At 37.2% G+C, this 26,782-nt stretch overlaps 1 protein-coding gene and 1 pseudogene across 2 annotated transcripts in view; one reads left to right on the top strand and one right to left on the bottom strand.

Annotated features, from left to right (window-relative positions):
* Nucleotides 1-24,793, bottom strand: part of LOC140636176 (amine sulfotransferase-like) — a 40,463-nt gene extending 15,670 nt beyond the window's left edge. The window contains exons 1-3 of one of the 2 annotated variants that reach the window (XM_072831563.1): nucleotides 21,591-24,793; nucleotides 14,267-16,580; nucleotides 11,027-11,179 (exon numbers count right to left, since the gene is read on the bottom strand). In XM_072831563.1, coding sequence (XP_072687664.1) covers nucleotides 11,027-11,168 — 142 coding nt within the window. In that variant the 5' untranslated portion in view covers nucleotides 11,169-11,179; nucleotides 14,267-16,580; nucleotides 21,591-24,793. Of the gene's footprint in view, nucleotides 1-11,026; nucleotides 11,180-14,266; nucleotides 16,784-21,590 lie in introns of those variants that run through there. The other variant, XM_072831564.1, reaches the window with a different exon arrangement.
* On the top strand, nucleotides 5,066-5,429 carry LOC140617703 (ATP synthase subunit f, mitochondrial pseudogene; annotated as a pseudogene).
* Nucleotides 24,794-26,782: the final 1,989 nt, after the last annotated feature.

Genomic DNA, 26,782 nt, shown 5'->3' with positions numbered 1-26,782 from the left:
AAATAGGGTCAGCAGCAGATCTCTCCACAGAAACTTAGCACACCAGAAGAGAGTGATATGATATATTCAATGTGCTGGAGGGGAAAAATATGCTGCCTAGAATTCTCTATCCAACAAGGCTTTCATTCACAATAGAAGGAGAGATAAAAAGTATTTTCCAAACCGACAAAAACTAAGGAGTTTGTGACCACTACCCAGCTCTGTGAGAAATATGAACGTGACTCAATGAATGGGAAAGAAAAACCAAAAGCAAACATGGACTAGAAAGGAACAGAGAAAATCTCCAGAAACAACACTGAAATAAGTAATAAAGTGACACTAAATTCATATCTGTCAATAATTACTTTCTATGTAAATGGACTAAATGCTCCAGTCAAAAGAATAAAGGGTGTCAGTATGGATAAAAAAGTGAGACCCATGTATATGCTGCCAACAAGACACTCATTTAGATCTAAAGACACCTGCAGATTGAAAGTGAAGGGAGAGAGAACATTCATCATGCAAACAAATGTCAAAAGGAAAGCAGAGTAGCTATACTTCTATCAGAAGTAGATTTATTTATTTATTTATTTATTTATTTATTTATTTATTTATTTATTTATTTTTTAGAAGTAGATTTAAATCAAAGACTGTAAAAGGAGATTTAAAAAGGCACAATATTATAAAAGGTTTTATCCAAGAAGAAGATCAAGCAATTATAAATATTTATGCCCCCAACCTAGAGAACCCAAATATATAAAACTTTTAATAATAAACACAGAGGAACTCATCAATGATAATACAACAGTAATAAGAGACTTTAACACATCACTTACATCAATGGATAGATTATTTAAACAGAAAATCAACAAGGAAACAATGACACATTGGACCAGATGAAGTTAACAGATACAGAATATTTCATCCTAAAGCACCAGAATACACATTCTTTTTGAGTGCACATGGGACATTCTCCAGAATAGATCACATAATAGGTCATAAATCAGGCTTATTAAGTACAAAAAGAGTGAAATCATACCATGAATATTTTCTGACCACAATATCAAGAAACTTGAAGTCAACCACAGGAAAAAATTTGCAAAGACCACTGCACATGGAGGTTAAAGATCATTCTACTAAAAAATGAATGGGTCAACCAGGAAATTACAGAATAAATAAAAAGTACATGGAAACAAATGATATTGAAAACAGGAGAGTCCAAAATCTTTAGGATGCAGCAAGAACAGACATAAGAGTGAAGTATACAGCAGTACAGAACTACATCAAGAAGCAAGAAAAATCTCAAATACACAATATAACCTAACCCCTAAAGCATAGATAGAAAAAGAACAACAAATGAATCCTAAAGCCAACAGAAGAAGGGAGAAAATAGAGATTAGAGAAGAAATAAATGATATAGAAACAAACAAAAACCTCACTAGAACAAATCAATGAAACCAGGAGCTAGTCCCTTGAGAGAATTAATAAAATTGATAAAGCACTAATCAGAGTTATCGAGAGAGAGAGAGATAAAGGACCTAAATAAATAAAATCAGAAATGAGAGGTGACATCACAACCAACACCACAGAATTACAAACATATTATAAGACAATATTATGAAAAATTATATGCCAACAAATTAGGTAATCAGGAAGAAATGGATACATTCCTAGAAACATAAAAACTACCAAAACTGAAGCAAGAAAAAATAGAAAATTTGAACAGACTAAAGAAATTGAATCAGTAAGCAAAACTCTGCTTGAGAAGAGAAACAAAAGTCCAGGGCTAAATGACTTCCCAAAGAAATTCAACCAAATATTTAAAGGAGGATTAATTACCTATTCTTCTCAAACTATTCCAAAAATAGGAATGGAAAGAAAACTTCCAAGCTCATTCCTCTAGGCCAGCACTACCTTGATTCCAAAACCAGACAAAGACCCCACTAAAAAAGAGAATATAGGCCAATATCCCTAAGGAACATGGATGTAAAAATTCTCAACAAAATGCTAGTGAATTGAATCCAAGAGTACGTTAAAAGAATCATTCACTATGATCAAGTGAGATTTATTCATGGGCTGCAAAAGTGGTTCAATATTTGCAAATCAATCAATGTGATACACCACATTAATAAAAGAAAGAGAAAGAATCACATGATCTCTCAATAGATGCAGAAAAGTATCTGACAAAATACAGCATCAATTCTGGATAAAAACCTTCAACAAGGTAAGGATAGATGGAAAATATCTCAACATTATAAATGACATATAAAAAACCCACAGCTAATATCATCCTCAAAGGGGAAAAATTGAGAGTTTTCCTCTAAGGTCAGGAACACAACAGGGATTCTCACTCTCACCATTGTTACTTAACATAGTACTAGAAGTCCTAGCCTTGGTAATCAGATGACAAAAAGTTATAAAAGGCATCCAAATCACCAAAGAAGTCAAATTTTCAATCTTCACAGACAAAATGATATTCTATGTAGAAAACCCAAAAGGCTCCACCAAAAGGTTGGTAAAACTGATACACAAATTCAGTAAAGTCACAGGATGCAAGATCAACATTTCTGTACACCATAGAAATCAGCATTTCTATTTCTATACACCAAATATGAAGCGGCAGAAAGAGAAATCAAGGAATCTATTCCATTTTCAGTTGCACCAAAATCAGTAAGATACCTAGGAATAAACCTAGCTAAAGAGGTAAAAGATTTGTGTACTAAAAACTAAGACACAAAGAAATGGAAAAATATTCCACGTTCGTGGATGGGAAGAATAAATATAGTTAAAATGTCTATACTACCCAAAACAATCTACACATTCAATGCAATACATAAGTAATACCACAGCATTTTTCGCAGAGCCAGAACAAACAATCCTAAAATTTGTATGGAACCACAAAAGATCCCAAACAGCCAAAGTCATCTTGAAAAAGGAAAACAAACCTGGAGAGATCACAATTCTGGATGGCAAGTTATATTATAAAGCTGTAATGATCAAGAGAATATGGTACCAACACAAAAACAGATACATAGATCAATAGAACAGAACAGAACATCCAGAAATGGACTCATAACTATACGGTCAACTAATCTTCAACCTAACAAGAAAGAACATCCAACAGAAAAAAGACAATCAGATAGTCTCTTCAACAAATAGTGCTGAGAAAACCGAACAGCCACGTGCAGAAGAATAAAACTGGACCCTTTCTTACACTATACACAAAAATAAATTCAAATGGATGAAAGACCTCAATTTGAAACAGGAAACCTTCAAAATCCTAGAGGAGAACAAAGACAGAAACCTTTTTGACATCAGTCAAGACAACTTCTTACTACATGTGTCTCTGGAGGCAAGGGAAACAAAAGCAAAACTGAATTATAGGGACATCATCAAGATAAAATATTTCTGCACAGTGAAGGAAACGGTCAACAAAACTAAAAGGCAACCTTCAGAACAAGAGAAGATTTATGCAAATTACATATACAATAAAGGGTTAGCATCCAAAATCTATAAAGAACTTATCAGACTCAACAGCCAAAGAACACATAATCCAGTCAAGAAATGGGCAAAAGACATGAATAAATATTATTCCAAAGAAGACATCTAGATGGCTAACAGAAGCCATGAAAAGATGCCCCAAATCACTCAGCATCAGGGAAATACAAATCAAAACCACAATGAGATAATACCACACACCTATCAGAATGACTGAAATTAACAACATAGGACACAATATATGTTGGCAATGATGCAGAAAAAGAGGGCACTCTTGCACCATTGGTGGGAATGCAAACTGGTGTAGTCACTCTGGAAAACAGTATGGAAGTTCCTCAAAAAGGTAAAAATAGAACTACCCTATAGCCCAGCAATTGCACTACCAGGTATTTACCAAAAGGATACAGAAATCCTGAAATAAAAGGATACATGCTCTCCCATGTTCATAGCAGCATTATCAACAATAGCCATATGATGCAAAGAGCCCAAATGTCTATTAACTGATGAATGCATAAAGAAGATATAATATATATATATATATATATATATATATATATATAAACAATGCAATATTCCTCAGCCATCAAAAACAATAAAATCTTGCCATCTGCAACAATGTGGTTGGAGCTAGAGTGTATTATGCTAAGCAAAATAAGTCAGAGAAAGATAAATATCATATGATTTCACTCATATTGTGGAATTTAAAAGACAAAATAGATTAACATAGAGGGGAAAAAGGGAGAGAGGCAAGCCATAAAACAGTCTCTTAACTACAGAGAACAAACTGAGGGCTGCTGGAGGGAACGTAGAGGAAGAATGGGTTAAATGGGTGGTGGGTATTAAAGTACGTATTGTGATGAGCACTAAGGGTCATGTGATGGGACATCACTAAATTCTACTCTTGAAACTAACATTACAGTATATGTTAACTAACTAGAATTTAAATAAAAACATTAAGTTAAAACAAAATACATTCAAAGAACCATATACCATTCTCAGGTACTCTTTATTCCAGAGATACAAGGATGAGTCGACATCCACAAATCAGGATGATATACCACATCAACAAAATGAACCATAAAAACTTCATTATCGTCCAATTGATGCAGAAAAAGTATTTGAGAAAACTGAACATCCATTCATGACAAAAAGTCTCAAAAGAATGGGTATGGAAGGACATATGTCAGCTTACAAAATGCCATTTATGACAAGCTCACAGATACCATTATATCCAATGTTGAACAACAGAAATTTTTCATCTAAGATCAAACCAGGATCAAGATGCCCATTCTCAGTAGTTTTTGTGGAAATCCTAAGAGAGCAATTAGGCAAAAAAAAAAAAAAAAGAAAGAAAACACATCCAAATTGCAAATGAAGTATAAAACTATCTCTCTGTGTAGATGATAATGATATTGTATATAGATAGGCCTAACAACTCTCTCAAAAATACTTTTAAGACTAATAATCCATTTGAATTTTTTATTTGCAAGATATGAAATCAGGATATAAATATAAGTTGCATTTCAACATAATTATAACAAACTATCAGAAAGAGAAATTAAGAAACATCCCATTTGAGGACTCCAAGATGGCATCATCCATACCAGTGAAAGAAAAGAAGCTCATGGAGGTGAAAGTAGGAGAGCTGCCAGGCTGGATACTGATGCGGGACTTCACCCCTAAGGGCATTGCTGGAGCATTTCAAAGAGGTTATTACCGGTATTACAACAAGTATATCAATGTGAAGGAAGGGGGTGTTGCTGGGATTTCTATGGTGCTGGTTGTTTATGTGCTTTTCAACTACTGTCATTCTTACAAGGAGCTCACACATGAACGGCTTCACAAGTACCACTGAAGAGGGCCCAGTGTGGAAGCACATTTGGCATTCCTGACCATGACTTTTGCCTGGCATCCTTGAATCCTTCCACTGCCTAATTCACAATTAATATCCAATAAAATTGATATTAAAAAAAAAAGAAAAAAAGAAAAACAGAAACATCCCATTTATGATAGCATGAAAAAGAATAAAATATGTAAGAATAAATGTATTCAAGGAGGTGAAAGACTTGTACATTGAAAACTGTAAGACATTGATAAATTGAAGAAAACACAAATAAAACACATTCTATGCTCATGGATTAGAATAAACAACGTTGTTAAAATATCTATACTAGGGGCAGCCCAGGTGGGGTGGCTCAGAGGTTTAGCACCACCTTCAGTCCAAGGCCTGACCCTGGAGACCTGGGATGGAGTCCCACGTAGGGCTCCCTGCATGGAGCCTGCTTCTCCTTCTGTCTGTGTCTCTGCCTCTCTCTCTCTCTGTGTCTCTCATGAATAAATAAATAAAAATCTTCAAAAAAAAGGTCTATACTATAAAAAGCAATCTACAGATTCAATGAAATACCTATCAATGTTACCATGGCATTTTTCACAATAGGACAAACCATTCCAAAATTCGTTTGTAAGTAAACAAGACCCCAAATAGACGAAGTAATTTTGAGAAAAGAGAACAAAGCCTGAAGCATTACACTTCTAGGTTTCAAATAATATTACAAAGTTATAATATCAAAACAGCATGGTATGGCATATAAAAAGACACATTGATAAATAGAATAGAGAGGTCCCAGAAATAAACCAACACATTATCACTTAACTGATGGCAAAGGAGCCCAAAATATACAATGGGGACAAATGGTGTTGGAAAAGTTAGACAGCCAAATACAAAAGCATGAAACTGGACCACTCTCTCACACTACACACATTAATTCAAAACAGATTAACGACATGAATGTAAGACCTGGAGCATAAAACTCCTATTGGAAAACATTGCTGTTAGCAACGACTTTTTTATGGGAGTTGGATATGATGGTATAAACAAATGCAACAAAAGCAAAAAATAAGCAAGTAGGATAACATGAACATCAACTAAAAAGCTTCTGTACAACATGTGGGAACAGGCTGTGAAAAAGGATGAAAAGGAGATAGAAGAGCTCAAGAAGGAAGAGCAAAGACACATAAAGACCATGGATGAAGCCATGGCCCAGCTACAAGACCTGAAGAATCAGCATCTGATTAAGAGATCTGAGGTGAGATGGGGGAGATTTGTAAGCAACTGGGACACCAATGAAGAAATGACCCATTTACAGAAGGAAGTAACAGCCATTGGGACCAAGCTTGAACAGAAACGCAGTGACCAGGAGGATCCCTGGGTGGCTCAGCAGGTTTGGCTCCTGCTTTTGGCCCAGGGTGTGATCCTGGAGTCCCGGGATCAAGTCTTGTGCCGGGCTCCCGGCACGGAGCCTGCTTATTCCTCTGCCTGTGTCACTGCCTTTCTCTCTCTCTCTCTCTCTCTCTCTCTCTGTCATAAATAAATAAATTTTTTTAAAAAAATCTTAAAAAAAAAAGAGAAAGAAACACAGTGACTGCCACAACGTGCTACAGACTTACCAGATCTAGGATATCAAGTTACCCCTGTCTAAGAGCACTATGGATGACATTAGTCAGGGAGAGGGTAGCTCTCAGGGTGAGGATTCAGTGAGTGGTTCCCAGTGAACTTCCAGTGTCTCTGCATGAGAGGCCCACACTGAGATTGACTATGGTGAGCTGTGTGAAGATCTGAAGGGTACCCAGGCTGAGGAGATCAAACAGGAGATGAATACACTGCAGCAGAAGCTGAATAAGCAGCAGAGTGTACTCCAGCATATTGCTACCCCTAACATGAAAGCCATAGAAAAGCTGGAAAGTGTCCAAGGCAAGTTACAGGAGACCTCAGATAAGCTGGGAGAAGACTGAAAAGCAAGCCAAGAGAGCCAAGCAGGGATTCAAACAGATCAAGAAGGAGCACTTTGACCATTTCAATGCTTGTTTTGAATCTGTGGCCACCAACACTGATGAGATCGATGAGGCCATATCCAATGACAACAGTGCCCAGGCATTCCTGGGCCCTGAGAACCCTTAGGAACCCTACTTGGATGGCATCAGTTACAATTGATGGCTCCTGGCAAATGCTTCTGGCCTATGGCGAACTTGTTGAGGGGGAGAAGAGTGGCAGCTCTGGCCTTGCTCATTGCCATTCACAGATAGAAGCCAGCCCCCTTTTTCATCCTGGATGAGATCGATGCTGCCCTGGATAGCAGTGACATTGGCAAGGTAGCAAATTATATCAAGGAGCAATCAAGTTCCAACTTCCAGGCTATTGTCATCTCTCTCAAGGAGGAGTTCTACACCAAGTCTCAGAGCCTCATGGGAGGCTGCCCTGAGTAAGGGAACTATGTGAGCAGCAGAATCCTAACCTTCGATCTCACTAAGTACTCAGATGCCAAACCCAACTCCAATGAGCAGTAGCAGTACTTCTGCCCTCCTACCCTCCTGCTCTGTCTGGATCCCTAAGCTGCCCCTCTCCCAATCTCTGAATATTTGGCCCCTAACATTCCCCTATTTCTTGTCCCTGTTTGGTAGAGTCATGGGATTCAGGCACTGCTTTCAAGTACCAAGTGGAATTGAGGTGATGTTAGCTCTGGGGCGAAAATTCCTGAGCTACAGTGAGCACCTTGGCTTTCGCAATGAGGTGCTGAGCTCATCTGAGCTGATCAGGGCCATCTGTCCATTCCTTCTCACTCCTCGCCCCCTCCAAGACCTCCTGCTCATCACCCATAACCATGGGTCGGGCCCCTTGCATCTTGTTTGTGTGGAGTATGTGCGTGTGTATATATTAGTCCATATGTTTACATATGGGTGTGTTTGCAAAATCATAAAGATATTGGAGACTCATTTTAGAAGGATCCTAGGCTGAATTTAATTCCAAGAGAGCTCAGTATTACAGCACCCCAGAGCTGGGCAAAGGTATCAAGGACCTCATAGGAATCAGTCAGACAAAATTGCCCTTAATCACTCATTTGTGTTTTCATATATTTGTGCATTCATCAGACATATATTGAGCACCCTCTATTTGTCAGGCTCTATTCTAGAAATATAGAGCAGAATCAGACATGATCTCTACCCTACTACTGAGGAGATGCAGTGGGTTCATTGTTTCCCACAGTCAGCTGAATCATATTTATGCATACTTTGAAGAAGAAGGATGAGAAGGATAAGAGGATGATCACCTCCAGGCTTCCTGAGCTGAACCTTGACAAACTGGTAGGATTTGGTTGGGCTCTGAGGACAGACAGTTGTGGTTTCTAGTCCCTTTTATTAATCACTCACTAGTGTGATATTGGGCAAGTCATTCGACCTTTCTATGCCTCAGTTTTCTCATCTGTAAAATGGGGCTAACAATATGACCTACCCCATAGGGTTTAATGATGTCAAGCTCCTCACTGAGGATCTTATCCCTGCTTGGAGCCCACTAGGTGCTAACCCATCAGAATACAAGCTTTCTCATCCCTGGACCCCTGAGAGCTCTGATCCCAATTGTTGGGGACAGAGGAGCCTCCAAATCTGGGAGATGCTAAATGTCTTGGTTATTGAGAAAGTTCCAGGGCACCAATGGGATTTACCTGGATGGTGAAAGGCATGAAGAAGCCTACAGCTTCAAACATGTATGGTATCCAGGTGCCTGGGCCCCAACTTGGGTGGTAAGGAAGTCGGAGAGAGATAGCCTGGAGTACATCCAGGCCAAATGTATATGAAGATCCTTTTGGGAACTAACTGTGTCAGCTGCAGGAACTGTGCAGAGGCAGCACAGCCTGCAGCCATGAGGTCAGCCTTTACTTGTTCACGCACTGTCAGACCATCACTTTGTCCTGATTGTATACTACATTTTTGTTTTTCAAATGTGAAATCAGTTCTAACTACTCAAGTGACACATAAATCCATTCTCTAAGAAATTAGATTTATAAGTAAAGCTAGCCTCATTTGACTATCATTGCCTTCCCTCTCTAATATGCTATTATGTTTGCTGTATGTCCATCTAAATTCTTTTTAAGACTTTTACATATATGAGTATTTTGAAAACATTATTGTGTGTTTAATACAAATGTTATATTGAGTCCTGCAATTTGCTTTCTTTGCCAAACAATGTTTTTGAGGTCTATGCATTCTGTTTTTCCTAAAGTAGGTTCAACTCATCCTTTGTAACTGCCATATTGAGTGTCATCATATGACTTTATCACGTCTTACCTGTTTCTTTTGTGCTGGCTAGTTAAGACTGTTTTCTGCTTTTGCTATTACAAATCACCACATTGGTAGTGTGTTACACACACACACACACACACACACATATACATATTTACCCAGGGTTGTTTCCCAGAAGTTCAATTGCAGAGTCCTCAGCTATTTATATTTTTGTTTTGAATAGACACTTCCAACTTGCCCTCCTATACTATGTACTCAATATTTTTCTTTACATAGTCTTAGGTGTAACATTGTTATTGATTTCACTTTTATCCAAAGTAGTGATATTCATGAAACCACAGATTTAACGTGCTAATTACATATTTTTCTAATACACATCTTTAATGTGTCCATCTTTTGAGCCTAACTCAAAAAACATTTCTGTACAGCAAAGAAAGCTATCAACAAGATGAAAAGGTAGCATTAAAAGGAAAAAAATATTTGTAACTCATTTATCAAATAAGGGGTTAATATCCAAAATATATTAACAAGTCATATAACACAATAATAAAGATTACAGAAACCCACTTAAAACATGGATAAAGGACTTGAATAGACATGCATGTATATACACACACATTTATGTATATATGCATTGTATACATGTATGTATGTTTTGGTCCTTTCTGAGTGCTCTAGCAAAATAAGACCCAAATAATTGAGGATTACTACGCACTGTGATAATTAGTATAAATTAAATTTCCTCCTTCTCATGCACTTGGTTATTAAATACAACTTCAACTATAGTTCAAGGTAGCTTTTTTTTTTTTTAAGATTTTTATATATGTATTCATGAGAGACACAGAGAGACACACACACACAAACACACAGGCAGAGAGAGAAGCAGGCTCCATGCAGGGAGCCTGACGTGGGACTCAATCCCGGGTCTCCAGGATCAGGCCCTGGGCCGAAGGTGGCGCTAAACCGCTGAGCCACCCGGGCTGCCCAACTTTCTAAATGATAAATATTTCTGCAGCCTCCCCAACCCAATTTAGCAATTTAGTGTTTGATAGGGTGTCTTTAAAATATCTACTTCAATATTTTCTCCATTTCTTTGTCTACATCAAAAATAACTTGTAGGGATGCCTGTGTGGCTCAGTGGTTGAGTGTCTGTCTTTGGCTCAGGGTGCGATCCCAGGGTTCCAGGATTGAGTCCCACAGTGGGCTCCCTGTGAGGAGCCTGATTCTCCCTCCGCCTATGTCTCTGCCTCTCTCTCTGTCTCTCATGAATAAATAAATAAAATATTAAAAAAAAAACAAAAATTACTTGTAGCTACATTGTAAAAGACCTTATTTCATAGGATATTAAATTCAATACACCATGATATTTAGTAGAAGTGTATATATCCATATAGAATACTACTAAAAAGACAGTTCCCACATTATTAAAGTATCATCTGATTTCTTAGATTAGCTATTAGAATATAGAACTAACCAGATTTAGGGTAAGTGATTATGAAGACATCATCTTCTCTGATTTCAAAATTATCTAAGTTTTCTATAAAGTCAATATCAATTCCTTTGCGATAAAAATAATATCCTTTAAATTTGAATAAAAATCCGTCTCCGTCTTCCATATTTCAGTCACCTGCAAAAGAGAGACAAAATTATTTGAAAGAGATTTAGTGAGTGTCTATGGTCTCTTCCCTTCTGTATCTTCAGTTGTTGACCATATACTGAGAGAATAAATTGATATCTTGTTTTCTTCACAAACACTGAGAAGTGGCTGGCTCTGTAAGCTACTTCCTGGATTCCAGACGTGTGGTGTTTGGTCCAATGCTGGGAACCAATTGTTCATAGGCTCTAGGTTAGTTCTATGTATGTGTACTCCATTTTTCTAGCTACAAAGAAAATAGTTAAAAAATAATTTTTGTAGTAGCAAAAAGATACTTTAATTAGAAAGCATACGTATATATGTATATGTATATATATATATATATATACACACACATATAAAAATGAACATACAAGTTGGATTTGAACAGGCTTCAGAAACACTTGTCTCCCATCATTCCTTCATTAGCTGGACTTTTCCCCCCATAACTGGAATATAATGTGTTAGTGTTTAGCAGGTTTCTAGAAGCTTTTCTTTATATACTTCCTGGGTAGGAATTATGCATTCGAAATATCTTTGGTAACTTTTAACTTAAATTTTGCTTTATTTCTTAACTTGTAACATGTAGAAGAATTAACACACATGACTGTATTCCAGGAAGCTGATAAATTGCAATGTGAGCAATTAAATTTCCATAATGACTAGATGACCAATAGCACAAAGTGAAAGTCTTAGAGAAAACATTCAAATAATGGTTGATACATAGTGCAAACCGAGCCTCATGAGTCATCATTCATGTATATATTTTGCCTTTCATTATTATCTCTCACTAGCCATATGGAAAATAATCTCTTGATACTATAAACTCTGAGGTGATAGTTGACTTAGAGTTCTTCCAGAAGACTCTGAAGTGTCCTTTTTTTCTATTTTCCAAAGTAGTCAGTCACGGGAACAGTTAACAAAATAACAGCTTCAGAATCACACAACTTGAAAGCAATTCCAGGACACCTGGGCCAAGGGTCATCATGAGAAGACAAAGGGAAATAAGAAATATTTGAAATATATTTTGACAGTCACACAGTTACTAGAAAACAGAGGATTGATAGCCTCTCTTTATAAAGAAGATTTAGGAAAGCTGCAAAGTAGTTGGAATCATCAACACGAATTGACAGAGAAGAAAGTGGGGGACCAGACAGGGAAGGCTAGAGGAAGAGAGAGAAGAAGATATGTCATCCTGTCACTAGAGTTATTTAAGGATTCTCATCCTTGCCATCCTTAGTGTTCAGAGAAACCAGCTACTTTACAACTCCATACCCATTGGGCTCTAATATTAACGTCCACTATAAAGCAGCAGTGGCTCCTTAACAGTAGCCAATTCCATGTCTTGGGATCAAAACAATAATGATGAGCCTATAACATCTTGATCTCTTCATGAAGTAAACATAATTCTACCATCTTATATTCTACTTATATTAGATCTTAGTATAATTACTCTCACCACAGTGAATTATATCTTTCTTTTAGTATATGTTCTTAAATCTCTACATAAATATTTGGAATCACATAATGGATCAGTTCATTGAAAATCAAAGCAAAAGTAGTAGAGTATAGTATTCTGTCATATAGAAGGGCTGATAGCTTACACATATTTAGTCTAATGTTTAGAAAACTACCAAACACCTAAAACTGCATAATTAGTACAGTACAGTCAAGAGAAAGGAAGCAGAGAGTACGTCACCCCTAAAGTACCAATTTGGCATGTGGATTGTTTTAGCTGAAAGCAATTAAGACCCAGCAGACTCAGAACAGCTTTTTACCTTCTGCCTAAAAGAATTTGGATAGGGAGCCTGTACCAGGAATAGAGCTACTACCACATATAGCTTTTTCTAGTAGCAAGACACTTTGATGGCATGGAACACATCTGTTTATCAAATATGTGCTCTTCTCAACTTCCTGTGAATTTCCCTTCTCCTTTTTGATTTCTGAAGCATATTACCCCCTTCTCCTTTGCTCAGGATGTGCCATGGAGCCTGGGATATATTTTGACAGTCACACTGTTACTAGAAAATAGAGGATTAATAGCCTCTCTTTATAAAGGAGATTTAGGAAAGCTGCAAAGTAGCTGGAATCATCAATATGAATTGACAGTCAGAGAAGAAAGTGGGGGACCAGACAGGGAAGGCTAGAGGAAGAGAGAGGAGGTAACCATATGAAGAAAGATTTGGAGTGTCATTGAAATTTAATATGGGAGGACAGGGGGACCAAGACTCGAACTTGAACTCAGACTGGACTTGGATCCCAAGGCTTTGTCTCCTACAGTTTTTATTAAGAGAGCTAGCAGATTGGCTACAGGAATGATTAATTTGGGGAAACAGAGAAAAGCATGTTTACTTCAAAAGGTAAAAGAATAGGCTATTAACTCAAGGAGGGGGAGTGGAGGACCTTATATCTGTAGAATAATGTGGACAAGAGTCAATGTGCCAATTCAGGACCTCACACATCCCCAGTGTGCCCAGGAGTACAAGATTCAGTTCTTAGATAGGCACCACAGCTAGTTCTCCCACAAGGATGGTATATAAGACTCAGTTGTCAGACTGTCTTTGACTCTTCAGGCCTTTGTGGGTCTCCCACACACATATAATTACATTTCTCTTCTGTGAGTCTCCCTTTTGCCTATTTTTTTATAAATTTATTTTTTATTGGTGTTCAATTTGCCAACATATATACAATAACACCCAGTGCTCATCCCGTCAAGTGCCCACCTCAGTGCCCATCACCCAGTCACTCCACCCCCCACCCACCTCCCCTTCCACCACCCCTAGTTCGTTTTCCAGAGTTAGGAGTCTTTCATGTTCTGTCTCCCTTTCTGATATTTCCCACTCATTTTTTCTCCTTTCCCCTTTATTCCCTTTCACTATTTTTAATATTCCCCAAATGAATGAGACCATATAATGTTTGTCCTTCTCCGATTGACTTATTTCACTCAGCATAATACCCTCCAGTTCCATCCACGTCGAAGCAAATGGTGGGTATTTGTTGTTTCTATTCTCAGACCAGCAAAGAACCTAGAAGGAAGTAGCAGAAAGTGTTTCATCCCCAAACTACAATGAAGCTACTCACCTTGAGCGTTCTTTGAAGTGAAGTGTGGGCTCTCGATATAAAAGCCAATGAGAAGAATAATTGTGTACTACTGAAGGAGAAAGACACAGATGAAAACTGAGGTTTCCACAAAGAGATTTAATGACTCACTAAGTAGCAGGGTTCCCCGAACAAATAGCTCCTTAAGGAGGAGGGATTAGGCTGATGTTGACCAGTAGATCATCAGAGTCTAGGAAAAGCTCTGATGTATTTACTGTAAATAAAGGAAGATAATGCTTCAAGCAGCTTGGTGCTACTCAGAGCTGCTGACTAGGGTCCAAAGTCTCTGCTTATATTCTGATATAATTGAAAAGCATGTATACATACTTGCTGTCCCACTCATGGTACTCTAGTGGCCATAGATCAGTAGTATAATGGACTGAGTTGCTTCTTCAATAGCATGAGTATTGGTGCCTTTAAATCCTTGTGTTGTTTCTCATGAAATAGGAAGGAGAGTAAGTGCAGTGTGAACAATGGAAAAGTTGAGGGGAGATAAACATATCTTCAGGAAGTAAATCTATTTATTTTGAAGGATTAGGCACTTTCCCAAATTCTACTATATGCTTGACACAAATGTAATACTCACTTAACTACCAGTTACCACATAGCTGCCATTAAACCCCTCAGTTGTGTTACTATTGGGAAAGTCTTCACTTCACTATATCACAGAGTGAGACATAGGTCCTGGGGTTGGCTCCCCAGGTAGTTTTGTGTCCTCTTTTTCGGGGGTTCCACGCTCTAGCCTGTCAGTTTGTTTTCCAAACAGAATGATCATAAAGGATAAACATTCTAAGGTTTATTCAAGTTCCCTCTATATGTACTTGGATTTTTGACCTTAGATGCTGTTTCTCTTATTAGTTCTTGAAAGCAAACGTTTCTTCACATATGCTAAGATAAATCAGCACTCCTTGGCATTTGTTGATGTTATGGCATGCACACTAACAGCTTTGGAACATGACTCAAGCCCTTTCTAACACATCTCCTTTCAGTTCTCCTCTGTAAACATATCACCAGGCAAAGGTAGCCTTTTTTTTTCTCATTTAGAACTACTCTTGACAACTTTAGAGTTCATCTTTGGTTTCACCTTTCCTATTGTCACCTTTCACTAAATAAAATTTTGATCCAAGGAAGGCTTTAATCCCTTTTCTTGGAGAAATTTTACTGTTAGGAAAGTGTTTAATGTGACAGAAATTTGACCTTGCAATTATTCAGAAAACCTCTTTCTCAGTGTTCTCTAAATTAAAACATAACACATTTCATGAAGCAAAAGTTGTCAATTCCTAGGAAGGAATAATTGTGATTTCCTAAAACAAATAACTTGAGGAAAGTAAACTGATACTTGTGGTTATGCACATTTTCATTATTTGCTAAACTTATGATGCTGAAAAGCTGGAAATATTACCTGCTTAAGAGGTTTAAGCACAATCTCTTGATCTATTATTGAATGATGAATAAACTACCTTGGCCTTGTCTTAAATACAACACAAGATTCAAAAAAATATCTAAGTAGTGACATCAGAGTGTGCATAAGGTTGGGGATAGATTCCATAGAATTAGTTCTAGTGAGCCACTATCTAAAAACATTAAAAATAAAATAAAGCAAAAAAGAGGAACAACCACTTCCAGGACAAGATCAGAATTCTGAAAATATTTAGTTTTCACAATAAAATACCATATGCCAAAAAACAGGAAAGTATGGTACATGGGCAGGAAAAAAGAGCAATTAATAAAAACAGTGTCTGAATGGACCCAGACTTTGGACTTAGCAAACAAAACAACTGTAAAAAATATGTCCCATTTGTTGAGCCACTCAAAAAAGGTTTGCTCCAGCAGAAGAATCATGCAAATGAAAACAGATCAATAGAGAAAAGAAATACAAACAATGAAAAGAAGACAAAGAATAAAGAAAACTGAACATAGCCTCAGAGACCTGTAGAAAATATCAAGCATACCAACATAAGTGCAAGCAGGAGAGGAAAGGGCAAAAGAAAATCTTTGAAGAAATTATGACCAAGATCTTCCCAAATTGGATGAAAAATATTAATTTGCACATCTATGAAGCTCAACAATGAGTAGGATCAACATGAAGAGATTGAAAGGAACACATACAGAGTTAAACCCCTGAAACATACATTTCAGCACTACTTCTCTTACTTCTTAGAAGGATGCCTTTGGTATTTTGATGAGGATTGAATTTCATCAGTGGATGGCCTTGGGTAGTAGGGACATCATTATATTCATTCTTCCAATCCACAAGTGTGAGACGTCCTTCCATTTGTTTTGTATTCTTTGATTTCTGTTAGCAAAGTCTTAGAGTTTACATTGTACAGGTCTTTCATGTCCCTGGTTAAATTTACTAAGATTTTTCATTGTTTTTGATGTTACTGGGAATTAAATACTTTATTTCTTTTTCAGATATTTCACTACTAGTGTAAAGGAATGAAATGGATTTCGGTATATTGATTTTGCATCCTGAGACTTTACTCTGATAGTTGATTCCACAATTTTTTGATCGACTCTTTGGGATTTGGGATTTTATATATATATATATATATATATATATATATATATATATATATATATATATATTCCTTTATTTGCAAATATTGGCTATTTTATTTCTTACTTTCTGATTTGGATGCCTTTTATTTCTTTGTCTTGCCTAATGGCTCTAGCTTGGACTTAGTACCAGAGAAGTGGTGAGAGTGAGCATCCATGTCTCACTCCTGATCTTAGAGGAAAAGCTTGCAAACTTTCACTATTGACCATGATATTAGCTGTGGCTTGTCAAAATAGTCTTTATTATGTTGTGGTATATTCAATCTATTAAGGGTTTTTAGCATGGAAGGATGTTGTGTATTATCAGTTGCTTTTTCAGTGTCTATTGAGATAATCATGGTACATTATCTTTTATTTCATTGGTATTTTACATTTATTGAGTTGTGTGTGTTGAGTGAAACTTGCATCCTAGAGGCAGATCCCACTTGGTCCAGGTATATAATATGTTAATGTGCTCTTGATTTTGGTCTGCTATTTTGTGGAGAATTTTGCATCAGGGATATTGGTCTAGTTTCAAGGTTATTTTTAATTTAAATTAAATTAGCCAACATATAGTATACCATTAGTTTCAGATGTAGAGTCCAGCTATTCATCTTATATAACACCCAGTGCTCATCACATCATGTGCTCTCCTTAATGTCCGTGACCCAGTTACCCCATCCCTCCTCCCACCTCCCTTCCACCAACCTTCAGTTTGTGCCCCATAGTTGAGAGTTGCTTGTTTGTCTTCCTCTCTGATTTCTTTCCATTCAGTTTTCCCTCCCTTCCCCTATGATCGATCCTCCATGCTATTTCTTATATTTAACATGAGTGAAACAATGTGATAGTTGTCTTTCTCTGACTTATTTCGTTCAGCATAATACCCTCCAGTTGCACCCACATCAATGTAAATGGTAAGATTTCATCCTTTTGACCACTAATATTCTAATATATATATATGCAGGTGGCCCTTTGGATCACTATATTTGTATTTGTATTTGTATTTTTGGGGGTAAATACCTAGTAGGGCAATTGCTGGATCATTGGGTAGCTCTATTTTCAAGTTTCTGAGGAAACTTCACATTTTTTTCCAGAGTGGCTGCACCATCTTGCTTTCCCACCAACAGTGTAAGAGGGTTCCCCTTTCTCTGCATCCTTGTCAACATGTCTTCTCCTGACTTGTTAATTTTAGCCATTTTGACTGGTGTGAGGTGGTATCTCATTGTGATTTTAGTTTGTATATCCCTGATGCAGAGTGATGTGGGCCATTTTTCCATGTGCTTGTTGGCCATTTGTATGTCTTCTTTGGAGAAATGTTTGTTCATGTCTTCTGCCCATTTCTTGACTGGATTATTTGTTTTTTGGGTGTTGAGTTCAATAAATTCTTTATAGATCTGATACTAGCCCTATGTCATTTGCAAATATCTTCTCCCATTCTGTAGCTTGCCTTTTAGTTTTGTTGCTAGTTATGGGTCTGTTCAATTTTTCTATTTCTTCCTGTTTCAGCTTTGGTATTTGGTGTTCTTGTCTGATTTTGGTATGAGAGTTAAGAGCGGCCTCACAGATTTAGTTTGGAAATGTCACTTCCTCCTTGATATTATGGAAGACTTTGTGGAGGATTGATATTGTTTCTTTAAATGTTTGGTAGAATTAATCTGTAAAGTCAGTCATCTGATCCTACTTTTTTGGTGCGGGTTGATAACTGATTCAATCTCTTTACTCATTTGTTCAGATTTTCTATTTCTTCTGATTCACTCTTGGTACATTGTGTTTCTAGAAATGCATTCATTTCTTCTAGATTATGTAATTTGCTGGCATGTAATTGTTCCTAGTAGTCTCTTAGGCTCCTACGTATTATTGCTGTAGTATCATTTGCACTATCTCTTCTTTCATTTCTAATTTTATTTGTCTGTCTTTTCTTCTTTGTTCATCTAGGTAAAGTTTTGTCAATTTGGTGATATTTTCAAAGAAGCACTCTTAGTTTTCTTGATTCTTTTTATTGTTTTTCTGGTCTCTAATTTATTTCTGCTCTCATCTTTTGATCTGTATTTTTTCCCAAGTTAACTTTGGGCTTAACTTGTTCTCTAGTTCAAGCTGTAAAATTAAGGACTTTATTTGATATCTAATTTGTAATATGTGATTATTGGTATTAAATAGCCATTCAGAACTCTTCCTGCTGTATCCCATAAGATCTGATATGATGTGCTAAAAATGTTTAATATGTTGCATTTCCATTTCATTTGTTTTGAGGTAATGTCTTTTTTTTTTTTTTTTTAGGTAATGTCTTTCTTATGATTTATTTTTGACCCATTGATTATTCAGAAGTGTGTCATTCAGTTTCTACATATGTGGATGTTTTCATTTTCTTGTCAGTATCATACAAAGTAAAAAGAGAGTTGGTATAAATTGAATCTTCTGAAATTTCCTAAGATTTTTGTATCCTATTATATAATCTATACTGCAGAATAATGAGATGAATGTGTATTTTGCAGATATTGGATAGAACATTCATTGTTCTATTAAGTCCATTTCTTCTAAAGTATGCTTCCATTCCAATGTTTCCTTGTTGATTTTCTATCTGGATAATGAACCTACTGCTGATAGTGAGGTAATGAAATACCTTCCTTTACTATTACTGAATTGCTGTATATTTCACCCTTAAGTTCTGTTAGTATTTGCTTAATATATTTCAGTGCTCCAAGGTTGAGAGTAGAAATAGTTGTGGCTTTTATATCTTCTTGATTTATTGACCCTTTACCTTCATATAATGACTTTCTTTTGTTACTTTTGACTTGAAATCCATTTTGTTTGATATAAAATAGCAGCCTGCACCTGTCTTCTTTTGGTTTCCATTTGTTTGGAAAGCCATCTTCCATCTCTTCACTTTGAGTTTATGTATGTCTTTAGAGCTGATATGTCTCCTGTAGGCAGCATATAGCACAGTTTGTGTCTTGCTTTTTCTTTATCCAGCCACTGTGTGCATTATAATTGGTGAATTAATCCATTTATAATTAGGGTAATCATATTAATACATAAGGACTTTATACTCTTATCTTTTGCTTTCTGGTTTTCTACCTATTTTCTTTCTTTTTCATTGTTTCTACCTCTGTAAAGTGGCGGGTTTTGTTTATTTGCTCAGTCTTCCGTGTGTGTGTGTGTGTGTGTGTGTGTGTGTGTGTGTGTGTGTATAGATGTGTCTTCTCTAGATTTTTGTTTTGGGGTTTCCTTGAACAATACATAAAACATACAAGTCCTTTTTCTGCTGCTAGCGACTCATATTCGCTTGTTTCTGCTCTCAAGTTTTGCCTTATGGTTACCTTGAGGCTTACATAAATGCTAGACCTTTATTTACTGCTAGAAACTCATATTCATTCACTTATAATGGTTCCACACTTTTTTCCACTCCTCCCTTTTGTTTATGTCAAAATTATCTCTTGTTATGCTGTGAATTCCTTAACCAACTGTAGTCCCTATCATTATTTTCAATGCTCTCTTCCTTTAACCTTTATTCTGTAATTGTTTAAAATACTATTCAACTGAATCTCCCTATTTTGATGGTCTCTATCACCTTGATGAGTTTTGTGTGATTTCATTTTTTGTCACTAGTGTCTTTTCATCTTAGCTTGAAGAGGTCTTTCAACCTCTCTTGCAAGACAGGTCTAGTGTTGGCAAACTCCTTCAGCTTCTGTTTGGGGAAAACCCTTACTTTCCCTCATATCTGGTATGTTTGGTGACAGAGTATTCATGACTGCCACTGGTATCTTTCAGTATTCTGAATCTGTCATTCCATTGTCTCCTGGCCTGTAGTGTTTCTGCTGAGAAATCTGCCCATAGTCTAAAGAGTTGGGTTGTGAGAGCTTCCTTTGCACCAATTCTTTCCTCTGCCTCTAAAATTATTTACCATTGGTTTTGACATTTATAATGTGTCGTTGAGAAAGATAATAAAGTGTTCTATTAGCTCTGTGGACTTGTATGTTAACTTCCTTCCACAGGTTGGGAAACTCTCAGCAATTATTTCTTTAAATAAATGCTGCCCCCTTCCACTCTTCTGGTATTCTTGATATTCTTATATTGGCTTTTCTAATCTGATAACTCAAATAGGGTTTTTCGACATGTTAAAAATCTTAGTCTCTTTTCTCTTCCACTTGAATCATTTCCCAATTCCTATCATTAGATAGTTCATTCTCCCTCCCATCTGACCCACTATATTTCCTATGTTTTCTAATTCATTTCTCATCTCATGTGTTGAGTCCCTCACATCCAGAATTTCTTTGGTTCCTTTTTATAATTTCAATCTCTTTGGTAACACACTCCTTCTGTTCATTAATTTTATGCCCAGATTCTCTGAGATGCCTCCTAAATTTTCTCTGGCTCATTGAAATTCTTCACAGAAGCTTCATAAAAGCAATTATATAGGAATAAGATCACAATATTCTTTGCCTCTGAATTTAGTCCCTGGACTATTGTCATTTTCTCTTTGTGATACCATCATACTATGATTTTGGATGAAATGTGCCTTTGTCATCTCACTTGAAGGTTCAAGCATCTTTCTTATTTAGGAAAGGTTTTGTTGACTTTGATTCTAACAGTTAAGCAAATTGGCAATCAGAAACCTTACTTTTGTTTCCCAGAAGGTCATGATCTAGCAAAATATTTTATTTTCTTATTGGAGCTGACTCACCACTAATTAGGAGCACACCTAAGAGATCTGACACTTAGGGAATTAAAAAACAACAACAACAACAAAAAAAAAAACCCCAAAACAAACCTGGTGGCAGAGTGGCAGGGCAGTTGTGGGCTTTAGCACTTGGGTCATGGGTGTACCCAAGGCCAGTGCGATGGGTGGGTAGGGTCTCAGAGGTCCCAGACTTCTTGAAACCCCAAGGCAGACAGCAGGAAACACCTTCCTCCAAATCATTTCCTCCCCTTCCTTCCCTTGTGCCAGTCACAGAGTTCCTCAGAAATCCAGGTGCTGAACAGCAACAGGTTCCTCCATGTACCTGAGCAGCCAGGGAGACTTTGACTTACCACTCTGCTTTCTACCTCCTCTGCCTCCAATGCCAGGATCAGCACTGCCACTGATGCTGCTGCACTTCCCTTGGCCCCATAATCTCTATGATTCCTAATCCACCCTCTTTGGAATGCAGATGGATGGATCTCTCAGTATGCTCTCTGGAGGCACTTTTATTCAGCCATGGATGTTTAATTAGACACAAATGGAAAGAAAGAGAAAAATGAAGAACTTACCCAGCTACGATGCTGACACCCCTATTACTCTCTTTAATAGGGTTGAATAAGAAATGTTAAATGAATTTCTTCTGTCTGGTATTTACCTAAATGAGGACTGAGATGAGTATGAAATGCAGTACACTTGTTATCTGGAAAAACCAGGCATACATGAAAGGGTAGGAGAGAACCTAACAAAGACCATGTTCCAAGGACAACCACAGGTACTTGTTTTCTATATATATATATATACTACTCATACTGGAACAGTGCAAATCCTTCTAGGGAGGCCATGACTTTATCTGAGATCAGTCTATTCTAGAGCAACTTAAAAAAGACCATAGTTGCCCAAACTCCATTTAATATCCTAGAGTCATAATTCTATCACTCTAGTTCTGGCTCCAGGATGGCATAAACCCCTTTCAGTGCATCTTTCACACTTCTATAAATTCTGGACAAATACAGAAAGACCTACAATTAGCCACAGATACCAAGATGCATGGGAGACAAAACTTGAACAAGTGCCCAGTATAGGGAATAAGGTCTCCAGGTCTCTGTTACTTTATTTCTGTGCCTTTGTCTACAAAAATTTCTCCAGCTGTAGGGAGAAAGAATCCAGATTCCTGGCTTCTTCCCACCCTGATATGTTGTGAGAAACAAAAATGCTCCCACATTTTTCCAGGCCCCATCCAGAACCAGTTTCCTAGCACCACCAAGGGCCCCAGCTCAATACCCACTCCACCAAACTCTGCCCTCAGTTGGTTCTGCTCCAAGGCTGTTCTGCCATTAGGTCACCAAGCTGCTTTAATTGAAATCATTTCATAGGATGTTTTCCTTTGGCTGCTTCTGAGGACACAGACTGAGATATGCCTGCAGACTAGGAAGCGCCCTCACCTCACCACCTGTGAGGGAGTGAGAGCAGAGGAGGGCAGAGGAGGAAGTTGAACTGCAATTAAACAGCAACAAAACCCACAAATGATCAAACAGGGAGCTAAGGACCTGGGATGCCTTTCAAATTCTTTTAACTTGAGGCAGTTTTGCTGCTACAATTGGAATGCAGGGCAACATTTGTGCAACCATCACTCAAGGACATGTCACCTGCACTGCTACATGTTTTGTTTGTTTCTGGATTTGCTTTTTGATGAAATAATGGCAAAAGGAAGACAGAAGGGTACCTGTCTTACTCCAATCAGGCTGCTATCACAAGACAGCACAGACTGGTGGCTTACGAACAATGGATACTTACTTCTCACAGTTCCGAGGCTGGGAAGTCCAAGATAATGACACCAGCAAATTCGTGTCTGGAGAGAATACCCTTCTGTGGTGGTCTTTTCACTGTGACCTCACGTAGCTGGTAAGAGTGCCAATCTCAATCATCCCCTCCCCAAAGCTCACCTTGGGGCTTAGGATCTCAACGTAAGAACTTCTGGGGGACACATGCATTCGGCCAATGGCAGTACACTTCTTCCCTATAATTTCACTGTGTGAGAGAGGACACTAGGCAGTGTGGGAAATGTAGGGAGATTTGTACACAAGGCCCCACAACGGCAGTGTTAACTCACTAAGCTGAACATGTGTATTAGTTGTCAATTTTAAGATTTTCATATTCAGAAATTATTGTAATCCCTGCTTACAGATGAGGAAATTGAGGACCAGAAATTAAGTGGAATGATGTGCAAACTGTCAGTTATTAGAAGAGCCTATTACTCCAATTCTCACTCTTTCCACTAGTGCCATCTTAAAAAATTTTCGTGCTACACATGCATTAACCTTTACTGGTGAACTAAAATATTAAGTAGTAAACATTAAATCTTCACTTTTCCCCTTTGTGTTCAAGCTCTCTGGGGCTGGCTCAACATGTCCTTTTTCATATCAATTGATCACCTATGTCAGGAAGAGAGACATTCCAAACTCTCTTCATAAAATATACAGACACAAAGACACTTCCTATCTCTGATAGAATCCAATAAAATTAGTTGATAATAGCAAAAAAAAAAAAAAAAAGGATATTAAATGCAAATCTTTGAGAATGTGCCTAAGACTTTAATGTCATTTCTAAGGGCCTTATAATCAATATTTACATTTTAAAACAAACACTCTTAAATCCTAATGGCTAAAGGCCTTTTCAAACAATAGAGATGAATCAATCTGACCTTTACGAAAATATTAGAAGATACATCCAAATTCATATCAAGAAGTTCTTTTAAAAACATTAGCCCAAAAGTAGAGATTAAAAATGTCCTAGATCCATCCTTTCTAGACAGAGTGAGTTCCAGAAGAATCAATCTATTAAAGATATCACCAAACTTGAAGTACAATTTTTTTTTTTTTACTCATGATTGTATCACATCTAGCTATGTTTGGATTGGTATGGTCAAAGCTATAACCTATTTTTTTTAAAAAGATTTTATTTATTTATTTGAGAGAGACAGTGAGCACAAGCTGTGGGGAGGGGTAGATGGAGAGGGAGAAACAGACTTCCCCCTGAGCAGGGAGCCTGATGCAGGGTTTGATCCTATGACCCTGGGCTCATGACCTGAGCCAAAGGCAGACGCGTAACTGCCTAACCAACTGAGCTAACCACGTGCCCAACTATAACCTATTTTTTGATGTCTTAGGCATGTGGCAGTAGCCCACAGTCTAGTAATCTCCAGGTCCTTAATTGCTTTGCTTAAATATCTGCTTGAAGCTGATATGGCTCATTCTATTTGTTGTTTTCTGAGCATCTTCATTTACATAAGGAAGCCCCCCCCCCCCCCCCCCCCCCCCCCCCCCGTTACCTAAAACTCCACATGGTTTTACCTCCAGGCCTTTCTCGTTAATAATCTTAGGATAGAGGTCAGGGAACCCTGAAAGCTTTTTGGAGCTATCATGGACTGCGGCAGGCAAGTGAGGCACTGATCTTAGGTGTAAAATTTAAAGAGGAACCAAAAACTCAGTTATTAAGATAAATAATATTTTAATGCAGTATTTTAAAAAATAAAGATTAATGTAAAATCCAAAATAAATAAAATAAGTAAATTTTAGGTAATTACTATTGATTCCTTTTACCTCAGAGGCCAAAATGGTTCTGCACAGCCATTATTTAAATTTTGATTTGATATCCCTTACAATATCCTTGAAACTTTTCTAGCATATTTCCATTTCTTATTAATGGAAAGTGCACTAAATTGTGCATTCCCAACCTATCTCATCCCTTTTCTTTCCAAGTCCTTTGCCCAAAAAAGTTGACATGAAACAGAAGGCTATAAACTTCATAATAGACCTTTTGGCAGCATTCTGCATCTCTCACTCTGACATAGGGCCTAAGGCAGCAAACAAACTAATGTCATTCCTATGGACTCCTACTCCATGTATCACTTGTGAAAAACTTTCCTTATCATGTTAGATCTCCACGGTCTCTAAAATTACTCCCTACAGTTCCGAAGTTGTGACCCATTTTAATGTATAATCATACAATGGCTACCTTTGCTGCCTGACACGTATGATCTCTGAAGGACAAACACTATGAGCTACTTGAGGTAGTTACCTACTTTGTGTTCTAATACAAACAGTGAGCTAGCACATAAATATTGAAAACCCACAATCTCCTTTCTCCTGGAATCCAGGAATGTGTCTCTTTGCTTCTTGGCACATATACCTTTGGAACTGGTGACAGTACAATCAATGAACTCATCCTTTACACCCACAAGACCTGTTATTCATACTCTTCCTGATGTTATCTCAACTAGGAAATGTTCATGTAGCCTTTTAGATGTGTTTGAAGTTAATGCAGAATCCAGAAGCATTCTTCAAAGCTGCAGGTGGCAAATAGAACATTTCTTCTGTCAATGTTTTACCTTCAAAATGCATGACAATTTTGCATTCTATTCCATAATTCACTCATTCAACAAATATTAGATGCCTATTCAGTGCCGGATATTGTCATAGGGATACAGCAGAGAATACACATATTTATATTTGTTTTTAATCTTAGAATATTTTATACAATTTAGCATAAGTAGAGAAACCAGAGCAAAAATTATCCCAAATCCAAGAGCAAAATTGGTAATCTGAGATGGCCAATTATTGCTTCACATACCACCAGTCATGCTTTTTGCACATCCTGGGATCATGTGTGCTCCAGTCTGAGAAGTAGAGTCTTTCATTAATTCCCAGAAAATAAAAGAAATATTAACATTAATATTTATTCCAGATGAAAATACTTGGGAGTATCATTAGAACTAACTCTTTGTCTTCATTTCCGTACATTAGGTTCTGCCTACATTCTGAAATGACAAAGACAGAATCCACTTCAATACCCACAGAAAATATATAAAGCTAATACTTTAAAAAAATCATGTGTGAGGAGGAGGTAGTCTCACTCTTGACACTTTAAGGTCAAATCTTTATTGACCTCGGTGCTACATTGTTCATCACTGCTTATCTTACCCTTAATTAAACTGCTCTTAAGTTCTTAATGCATCTACTGATCAGCTTCAGAAAGGATCTCTCCTTAGAAAAAGCTAATTCTCACACAAAAGAAACTTTTAGACTTGTCTCTGCAGAGAAATGCTGAACACTACTGCTGTTCCCTTTTACTGGTTGGAACCAAAGCCAGTGAAAAAGAATTATACTCTTCAGTGATAGTTTTGTCTTAAATAATCTGATTTTAGCAATAGGTCTAACTCCAAAAATAAACACGTGGTACTGCTTGTGCTTGTGGATATGTAGTATAGGCATTTTTGAAAGAAG

The sequence above is a fragment of the Canis lupus genome, chromosome 1 (assembly GCF_048164855.1).
Source record: "Canis lupus baileyi chromosome 1, mCanLup2.hap1, whole genome shotgun sequence".
Taxonomy (NCBI): domain Eukaryota; kingdom Metazoa; phylum Chordata; class Mammalia; order Carnivora; family Canidae; genus Canis; species Canis lupus.
The sequence above is the reverse complement of the archived record's forward strand: the minus strand, read 5'-3'. Positions and strand labels throughout refer to the sequence as shown.